Source organism: Mytilus californianus, unplaced genomic scaffold (genome assembly GCF_021869535.1).
Source record: "Mytilus californianus isolate M0D057914Y unplaced genomic scaffold, xbMytCali1.0.p SCAF_4, whole genome shotgun sequence".
NCBI lineage: Eukaryota > Metazoa > Mollusca > Bivalvia > Mytilida > Mytilidae > Mytilus > Mytilus californianus.
The window spans coordinates 96,141,521-96,152,218 of NW_026262690.1; the positions used below are offsets into that span (position 1 = coordinate 96,141,521).

A 10,698-nucleotide genomic window follows, 5' to 3' on the forward strand; every position below is an offset into this window, starting at 1 on the left:
TTCCTTTTGTGGTATGGTACCTTGCAGTACAATTTCAGAGAGATCCATACATTGAACACAAGTTATTGTCTGGAAACTAGAAAAATGCTTATTTTTGGCCCCTTATTCCTAAACGTTTTGGGCAATTACCCCCAACCTCAATTCCAGCTTTCCCATTGTGATATGGAACCTTGTAGTACAATTTCAGAAAGATCCATACACTTACACACAAGTTATTGTCCTGAAACTAGAAAAATGCTTGTTTTTTTTCCCCCTTTTTGGCCACTAATTCCTAAAATTTTGAGGCAATTACCCCCAAAATCAATCCCAGCATTCCCTTTGTGATATGGAACCTTGTGGTACAATGTCAGAGAGATCCATACACTAACACACAAGTTATGTCCGGAAGTTACAAAAATGCTTATTTTAGGCCCCTTTTTGCTTAACAATTGGTACCATAAACCCCAAAATCAATCCCAACCATCCTTTTGTGGTATTGAACCTTATGGTAAAATTTCATAGAGATCCATTCACTTAAACTAAAGTTAGAGTGCGAAAACCAATGTGTCTTCGGGAGACGACGACATCATACCAATATACGACCACAAAATTTTTTTGCGGTCGTATAAAATTTTTTACCTATTCAAACCATATCATTATTATTTGCTTTTATATATAAATCAGAAATAACCAATTTAAAATGGAAAATTAAAAAAAAAAAAAAAGGAAAAAAAATCCCCCCCCCCCCCAAATTTTTTGAACCCCCTTATGATTCATCACTGCCAAACTCAATCCCAGCCTTCCCTTTGTGGTATGGTACCTTGCATTACAATTTCAGAGAGATACATACACTTGAACACAAGTTATTGTCTGGAAACTATAAACATGCTTGTTTTTTGGCCCGAAATTCCTAAACGTTTAGGGCAATTACCCCCAAACTCAAACCCAGCTTTCCCATTGTGATATGGAACCTTGTGGTACAATTTCAGAAAGATCCATTCACTTACACACAAGTTATTGTCATGAAACTAGAAAAATGCTTGTTTTTTTTCCCCCTTTTTGGCCACTAATTCCTAAAATTTTGAGGCAATTACCCCCAAAATCAATCCCAGCATTCCCTTTGTGATATGGAACCTTGTGGTACAATGTCAGAGAGATCCATACACTAACACACAAGTTATGTCCGGAAGTTACAAAAATGCTTATTTTAGGCCCCTTTTTGCTTAACAATTGGTACCATAAACCCCAAAATCAATCCCAACCATCCTTTTGTGGTATTGAACCTTATGGTAAAATTTCATAGAGATCCATTCACTTAAACTAAAGTTAGAGTGCGAAAACCAATGTGTCTTCGGGAGACGACGACGACGACATCATACCAATATACGACCACAAAATTTTTTTGCGGTCGTATAAAATTTTTTACCTATTCAAACCATATCATTATTATTTGCTTTTATATATAAATCAGAAATAACCAATTTAAAATGGAAAATTAAAAAAAAAAAAAAAGGAAAAAAAATCCCCCCCCCCCCCAAATTTTTTGAACCCCCTTATGATTCATCACTGCCAAACTCAATCCCAGCCTTCCCTTTGTGGTATGGTACCTTGCATTACAATTTCAGAGAGATACATACACTTGAACACAAGTTATTGTCTGGAAACTATAAACATGCTTGTTTTTTGGCCCGAAATTCCTAAACGTTTAGGGCAATTACCCCCAAACTCAAACCCAGCTTTCCCATTGTGATATGGAACCTTGTGGTACAATTTCAGAAAGATCCATTCACTTACACACAAGTTATTGTCATGAAACTAGAAAAATGCTTGTTTTTTGCCCCTTTTTTGGCCACTAATTCCTAAAATTTTGAGGCAATTACCCCCAAAATCAATCCCACCATTCCCTTTGTGATATGGAACCTTGTGGTACCATGTCAGAGAGATCCATACACTAACACACAAGTTGTGTCTGGAAGTTACAAAAATGCTTATTTTTGGCCCCTTTTTGGCCCCTAATCCCTTAACTGTTGGTACCATAACATCCAAAATCAATCCTAACCTTCCTTTGGTGGTATTGAACCTTATGGTAAAATTTCATAGAGATCTATTCACTTCAACTAAAGTTAGAGTGCGAAAACCAATGTGTCTTCGGACGACGACGCCAACGTCATACCAATATACGACCGCAAATTTTTGGGTTGTATAAAAAGTACTTTTTTTGGGTTCTTTAAAACAATTTATAAATATCTTAGAGAAATAAAGGCTTCAGAGCAAATGCAATGCGATTTCTGTTATAATTAATTTTTCCAAGGGGCAAAACTCGTTAAAAATATTTGATCAGCACCTATTTTAGAAAGTGTCAAAGGTATAAACCTATGATGTAAGTTTCATAAAATTCTGGCAAGAACTGTACACATGAAAGCGCTAACAATGCAATTTTCCGTAAAAATCAATGTTTCCAAGGGACATAACTCCTTTAAAAATTGATGAACAGCAACAATTTTCAAATTTGTCTGAGAAATTGATGATATAAACCTACAATATAAACTTCATAAAAATCTGGCAAGAATTGTACACATGAGAGTGCTAACAATGCAATTTTTCATATAAATCAATATTTCCAAGGGGCATAAATCTTTTAAAAATAATTGATCGACACTGATTTTCGAACTCATCAAAAACATAACTGATACAAACCTAATATAAATTTCATAATAATCTGGCAAGAATTGTACACATAAGAGCGCTCATAAGGCAATTTTCCATATAATTAATTTTTCCAAGGTGCATAACTCTTTTTCAAAATAATTGATCGGCACTGATTTTCGAAATCATCAAAGACATTGCTTAAATAAACTTATGATATATATAAGTTTCATAAAATTCTGGCAAGAATTGTACACATGAGAGCGATAACGATGCAATTTTCCATATAAATTAATGTTTCCAAGGGGCATAACTCTTTGAAAAATAATTGATCGGCACTGATTTTGGAACTCGTCCACAACATTGCTAATATAAACCTATGATATAAGCTTCATAAAAATTTTGCAAGAACCGTACACCTGAGAGAGCCAACAAGACCAGACGGTGTTTCGAGGGGGGCAAAAATTATTAAAAAGAAAATCTCCAATAAGGGGTCGTAAGATGTTTTCAACTATTTGAAGATCTTGTCTTGCTGATCATTTTTGCCTATTTAAGTTTCTATCTATCTATTACAGATTTTCAGATATAAGACAAAATTGCAAAAAAATAGTAAAAATCCTCATTGAAGGGCAATAACTCCAATAAAGGGACGTCAGAAGATTTCAACCATGTTTGACTTATTTGTAGATCTTGTCTTGATGATCATTTTTGCTATTTGAAGTTTCTCCTTATCTATTATAATTTACAAGATAATAGGCGAAAATTTAACTAAATGGTAAAATTTGTCATTTAAGGACAATAACTCCTACAAAAAGTGGTCTGACAGTTTAGAAGTAAATGGACAATAGGTAGATCTGATCATTCCAAACATTTCTGCCTTGTCAGATTTTCTCTACTCATAGTGGTTTTCACGATAATAGACAAAACTTGCATTTTACCCCAATGTTCTATTTTAGCCATGTCAGCCATCCTGGATGGCAGGCAGGGTCATCAAACATTTTTTAAACAAGATACCCTAATGGTGGATCATTAGTTTCAGAGAAGATTTTTGTAAAAGTTAATGACTACAAAGACAATGATGGACGACAGAAGACAAGTGATGACAAAAGCTCACTTGGCCATTCGAAGGTGAAATGAATCTGAAGCTCAAATTTGGAGTCAGTCATGAAACCTAAAACACACTAATTTCTATTTGACGCAAGACAGTAATTACAAAATACATACACCAAGATCCCAGTGGTCTTTGACTGTTATTGAATTTGTTTTATATTCTGTCCAGTTGTAAGGCATTCCATTCAGATATTGAATATCAGGATGTGATAGAAAACTGTACATCTGATTCTGTAAATAAGTAGAAGTAATAAATAGATAATTATCCATTACAAATACATAATTAAATTACTTAACTTCCATAAAAGACATATTCTGTCAGTAAAAAAACAGACCATATCATGTATGCATATGTTTTTCATCAAAAACATGGAAAACTGCTTTCTTGATATATATCATCAATTAAAATGTGGAAGACATACTCCACACTTAGGATTCCAATAATGTGCTTTAATAGTGATTTCTCTAAGAATGTTCAGTATGGTAAGAAGATAATTTCCCATTGCAGTACAACCATGCATTTTCCAGTTAAATTTTGATTAAAATTCTTTCATTTGTGATTTGTTATGCCTAGATTCAAATAACAGTCATCAAGTTGTGTATCCTCTATCCTCTTTTTGAAAATGCTTTTTATACAGTGGTGACCGTGTTTTTGTTAGTGGTGCGTATATACCTCTTATCTTTTCAAATATCACTGAGACAACATTTTTAAGAATTTCCTATCTTCATAGCATTTATACATGCATGTTTTTACCTGTAGAATTAGGGTCTAGTCTCCTCTTTTATTTTGAATGTACTGAAGATGATGCAAAACAAAATTATAGAGGAGAATTTAGTACAGTATTTTTTCTATAACTGAAAAATATCACTTCTTCTGAGAATCAGGTTCCAGTTATATACATATTTGCATCATCATCAGTAAACCATAAGAAAGAAAAGTGGAGATTTAACCTTATTTAGAGAAAAAAAAACATTCATGTATAAATGGGAAAATTGAAGTCTTTCAATTTTTTTGCTGTCAGATGATTATAGTAGTTTTTTAATCGTGCAGATAAAATTATAAACTACCAGCAATATTATTTTTTTGATTGATTGATTGTTGGTTGCTTAACGTCGAGTGGCAAATATTTCATGAATGTTTTTTTTTGGAAAGAAATAACTGACTTGACCCTTTCCATATCATCAGATCAATCAACCTTTTATTTTTATAATGGTAACACATAAGCGAAGAAAAAAAACTGAAAATTGCTAGCCCAACAGTTTACAATGCCACCATTGATCAGCACAAGAAAATATGTATGATTGACTAACTATCACTGTCCTGGATTATCTCCCTTTGCAAAATTTTAAAATAATGGACCAGCAGATTTTTACAAAAAAATCAATGTTTTCTGGCTATTTTAATTTACAGACCAGGAATATGCATTTGGATAAAGAATTCATGTCTAAATTGTGTAAGTTGGCAGGTATGGTAATGTATACTTACAAATGTACATAAAGTGCACATTACAACTGCTATAGCACCATGACCAGGGCAAAAAAAAATATACTAATTAACTATTAACATTGTACTTTATGCTAATGGTAACCTTTTCCATGTAACTTTTTTTAACATTTTTAGTCCCAACCTTTAGAGAGTTACTTGATATTTTATCATACTTTATATATATATATATATATTTATGAAATGACATGTACATGTATGCAATAACATCACGTCTCTTGCAGTACTCACTGGTTGATTGATCATCATGTATTCCTCCATACACCTAGAATATCGTAGCATCCATTTTATGGTTAATTCTGCTCCAGGATTCATTTTATCAGGGTTTGGTGTAACTTTAAAAAAAATAGGAAGCCATTGAAAACATCAATTTTTTTAAATAAATTTTATGTCATAAAGATAACCATTGCTTATTATCACAATGATACCCATTTTTGATTCACTGCAATATTGTTTCCTTTTCATCCTATTATGGGTCCTATAATATACCATATTATAAATGAATAATAGAAAAAACATGATGAACTAATAAAGTATACTGAAAAAGATGGTAAATATAAGTACAGTCTAAAAAATATTTTTTATGGTGTTACAGGGAGTTTTACTGTCAACCATATCATACCATTGGTTCCAGTTTGATATGGTTTAAAACTGGCAAAATACAGGAGAATAATGGTAGAATGTATAATTATACTTGAAATCATTATACTTTTTTGACTTATTGATCTTAGTTTTGCACCCTTGCTATCAAATATACTTACAGAGGACAACAGAGTACTGACAGAAATATAAAACAAATATTATTGCAATTTATGTTGATGGCTGAAAAGTAAAGATCAATGAAAGTTTGAAATAAAAGATGAATGGGAGCATGAAAATTGTTTCAAATCAACAATCTGAACATAAACTGATTACTTGTAGACTGATGTCCAAGCTTAGTACAAGACATGTATTGAACTTCTTACATAAAGAATAAGATGTGATTATGCTGTTTTAGAGCTGGATTTGAAAAGGAATTGTTATTTAAAAAATGTTTTCTATACAATAAACAACCCACCTTTAACATATATCTTTGTGTTATTGTACATAATCTTGGATAAAGATGTGATATTATTCTGAAATAAAAAGAAAATTACATGTAAAACTGAAGTCATCTATGCTGAATAGCCATATATAGTTTTATGGCTGCACCCCACCTACACAATTGTACAACATAAACATGATAAATACTATTATAACAATGCACCCTTAATTATCACATATCCCTACATACATGTATCAGCTGTAAGTATAGAATGATCACAGGAACACAAGATAAATACTCATATAACAATGCATCCTTAATGATAACATATCCCTACATACATGTATCAGCTAAGGAACACATGATAAATACTCATATAACAATGCATCCTTAATGATCACATATCCCTACATACATGTATCAGCTAAGGAACACATGATAAATACTCATATAACAATGCATCCTTAATGATCACATATCCCTACATACAATGTATCAGCTGTTAGTACATGTATAGAATGATCACAGGAACACAAGATAAATACTCATATAACAATGCATCCTTAATGATAACATATCCCTACATACATGTATCAGCTAAGGAACACATGATAAATACTCATATAACAATGCATCCTTAATGATCACATATCCCTACATACAATGTATCAGCTGTTAGTATAGAATGATCACAGGAACACAAGATAAATACTCATATAACAATGCATCCTTAATGATAACATACCTGTATCCCTACATACAAGTATCAGCTGTAAGTATAGAATGATCACAGGAAAAAAGTCAAGTTTATCAGATTATTTTTTCGTGTTTAGTTTTCACTTTTAAATCAATATCTTTTTTTTCTTTGCTGAGGAAGAACAAAACATATTCAGACACCAGAGCTGTTTACCCATTTTATAAACCATCAGTAGTCAAGAGTCTTTTGTCAGTATTTTGTGGTATATGTCAGTATTGTACTGGTGAGTGACATGAAGCATATCAAACCTGCTTGGTGGGTATGGGGGCATTCTCCCTCCCCCACCCCCCACCCCCACGTTTTAAAAATAATCTAAAGCCACTTATCAATATTTACGTGATGTTTTGCAGATACAGAAACAATTTTTTCATACAGTTATTACATCAATCTTTCATATTGACACAAAAATTGAGAAATCTGTTAAAGTATTGTCACATCTGCAGCTCACTGAGGAAACAATATTTTAATACCACAAAGCCGACAGCAATTCTTTTAATTGCGCAACTACTGCAACTGAAGATGTGCACTTGGCTATGTGCTGTCCCCTTTTAGAAGATATTAAATATGGCCATAAAGAATGTAACGATTCTTTTTACTTGTGCATTTGATCTTTTATGGAGCTTCTGTGTCATCTTGATGATCACATTTCAAAGCTTCAAATCTATTTCCATAGTCCTTATCAAGACCATTTGTTTCATCTGAAAACATTTCTGACACTGAATGTTTAAGCAGGGTTCAACACAGAATGAAAATCAAGGGTGAGGGAGAAAGTTCATAAAATCAGCTAGAGATGGTGTGTTGCGTTGTCAAATCGTTCCTTAAGTGAACAAAAAAGTGTTTAGAATAAATAAAGTTGTTGGTTTTCTTTTTTCAAATGCAGAATATACTGCTTTACCTTTTAAAGGTTTTGCTCAATGTTGAAGGCCACAGAGTGACCTACATAGTATAGTTAACATCTTCATCCTATGGTCTATGGTTGAGTCTCATTGCATTGGCAATCATTCCACATCTCCCTATTTTTATATGAACTAAACAATTATAAGTAACATGGAAAATCACAGCATCCCATTACAAAACTACCCTAATTTATACCAAAAAAAGAAACCCCTTCAAAAAACAAGTTACTGCAAAGTAGTTCCAACTTTTTCTGTAATAAATAATCAGACATTCTAATGCAATTTTTATGTAGCAATATTTTTCATTGGCTAAAAGTTAACATCAAATCCACAGTTGACATGTGTTAACTAAGGAGAGACTGTCATTTTGAATTGCTTGAATCAACAAACATGACAAATGTTCTATTACCACAAAATTATGGGATATAAAACATCACCTACCTAAAAAACTCCCTTTGATCTGATTTTATCCAAATTTGAATCGTAGAAGTTTGTAAGTTCTCATTTGAATGACGTCACATTTAGACATGATGTCTTACACCAAAATCATTCATGAAGTTTTGCAGAAATTTATTTCATTTCAAGTTTATACATTTTTTTAAGCCCTAAGTGTAACGTATAATTTTCTTTTTTAAATCGATTAGAATCAGAACAACAGTTGTGTAGTTGAAGAGTTGCTGCCGTCAATTTTGATTTACAGTACTGATTTCTGAATTTGTGAGTTTGTCTACAGTGTAATTGACTTTAAGTGCATGTATTGACTTCAAACTTCATGGGATAATAAAACATGATTTGAGCCTGTTTTTGGAACTAGGGATTTTTTTTTAATGCTAGTCAATTTGTTCTAAGTCTGGTTTGTTCCAAACCAATTCGTCCCAAGCTTAAGTCAATGGTAAAATTGTTCCTACTGATTTTGTTCATTATTACTGGGACTAAACAATTTGTTCCTACTTTTTTTAATGTACACAATGTATATGACTCCCTATATTTATACTTTTCGTGTAGGTCAGTGTACAGTGCATGGCAAAGGTAGTTTTCGCTCACAATTTTTTGCTATATATTTTATACAAAACTACATTTTTCAATAAATAATTTGAAAGGCATTTATGGTTTGATTTTAACAAACTGTGTTGAAAAATGCAGAATTGTGTGAAGAATAAATGTTTATCTAGTCATACATAGATATAGGAAGATGTGGTATGAGTGCCAATGAGACAACTCTCCATCCAAGCTACAATTTATAAAAGTAAACCATTATAGGTCAAGGTACGGCCTTCAACACGGAGCATTGGCTCACACCGAACAGCAAGCTATAAAGGGCCCAAAAAATAACTAGTGTAAAACCATTCAAACAGAAGAACCAACGGTCTAATCAATATAAAAACGAGAAACGAGAAACACACCTGAACCACATTAACAGAAGACAACTACTGTAATCAGATTCCTGACTTAGGACAGGTGCAAATATATGCAGCAGGATTAAACGTTTTAATGGTACCAAACCTTCTCCCTTTTCTGAAACAATAGTATAACATCACAACATAGAAAAAAACACTATAAAATATCAATTGGAAGGCTTTACTCAATCATAAAACGTACAGTTTTCTTTGGTTGTCTGTTTTTTTCCCCGATGTGAGCCTGTATGACAATTTAATAAATATGTCTTAGGAATTTAAAAAAAAACTAAGTTCAGCGATTACAATTTCATTTGCATAACTTTGGCACATATAAATATATGAACATATGAATAGAACAGTGTACACGCTAAAATGTCTTGCCTGCTTTACATTGTACTTATCTTAATTGATTTTATGTTGATAGTCCTAACAAATTAAGTTTTACTACAAGTATCACCATGATCACATCAACATATCATTATCAATGTTCCATGAAAATGAGGTTAAAGTCAGATAAACCAAGCCAGACTGATATGTACATCTTCAACTTGCAATCATTCCATGCACCAAAGTTGACCTTTTAATTTTAGTATACAAGAAACATACCAAACCATGATAAAACTAGATATTGAACAATGAACCATGAAAATGAGAACCATTTTGGTATGTTTACAATGCCTAATGAACGTAATCACACTAAATAATGATTTTGATTGGCTTATGACAATTGTCTCCCTTGTGAAAAGGCTCAAAAAAGGCAACCAACAATTTTTTTCATTAAGATTTTCACAATATTATGATTTTGGAGCTTTTCCCCGATTGCAAACCTGCAATCTACATTTGTAATCAAGATCATTGAAGATGTCAAAATCGTGTAGTTCACACCTGTATCCTGAAAGTTGGCAATATTACTGTTAATCTGAAGCAATTTTGTCTCCAAAGGGAAATTTTCATAGGGTCATTCTTGCAGTGTAAAGTAATAATATGGTCCCGGATTATGATAAATATATGGACACATTTTTATAAGACGTCGGGGTATTGCAAAATATTTTAAATAACACATTCTAATGACAGTGCAGTTTTAAAAGTTCATTAGAGTTGTATACTTGGTTATTCATGTTGACTGTGAGAACACCTTGCTCTGGTAAGGCTGCCACCATGACACAGCTGCAGACAATGACAAAACATACAATTATCAAAAATTGCGAATGCTTCACTTCCTCCATGTTTACCAAGTGACCGGAATGCGGTAAATTAATGTAACGTGTAAAATAATAAGTCCTTTCTTATAAGAATCTTTATACATTGATGATTTACAAATACAATTTATTAAATATTTCAATCATCAAAATATTTTAAGAACTAAAATCTGATAAATATTTTTT

At 32.3% G+C, this 10,698-nt stretch overlaps 1 protein-coding gene across 1 annotated transcript in view; it reads right to left on the reverse strand.

The window, feature by feature from the left end:
- LOC127698954 (transmembrane protein 87A-like) overlaps nucleotides 1–10,549 on the reverse strand; it is a 52,320-nt gene extending 41,771 nt beyond the window's left edge. The window contains exons 1-4 of the mRNA XM_052202734.1: nucleotides 10,420–10,549; nucleotides 6,297–6,354; nucleotides 5,471–5,574; nucleotides 3,850–3,966 (exon numbers count right to left, since the gene is read on the reverse strand). Of these exons, the coding sequence (XP_052058694.1) occupies nucleotides 3,850–3,966; nucleotides 5,471–5,574; nucleotides 6,297–6,354; nucleotides 10,420–10,539 (399 nt within the window). The 5' untranslated portion in view covers nucleotides 10,540–10,549. The remainder of the gene's footprint in view (nucleotides 1–3,849; nucleotides 3,967–5,470; nucleotides 5,575–6,296; nucleotides 6,355–10,419) is intronic.
- Nucleotides 10,550–10,698: the final 149 nt, after the last annotated feature.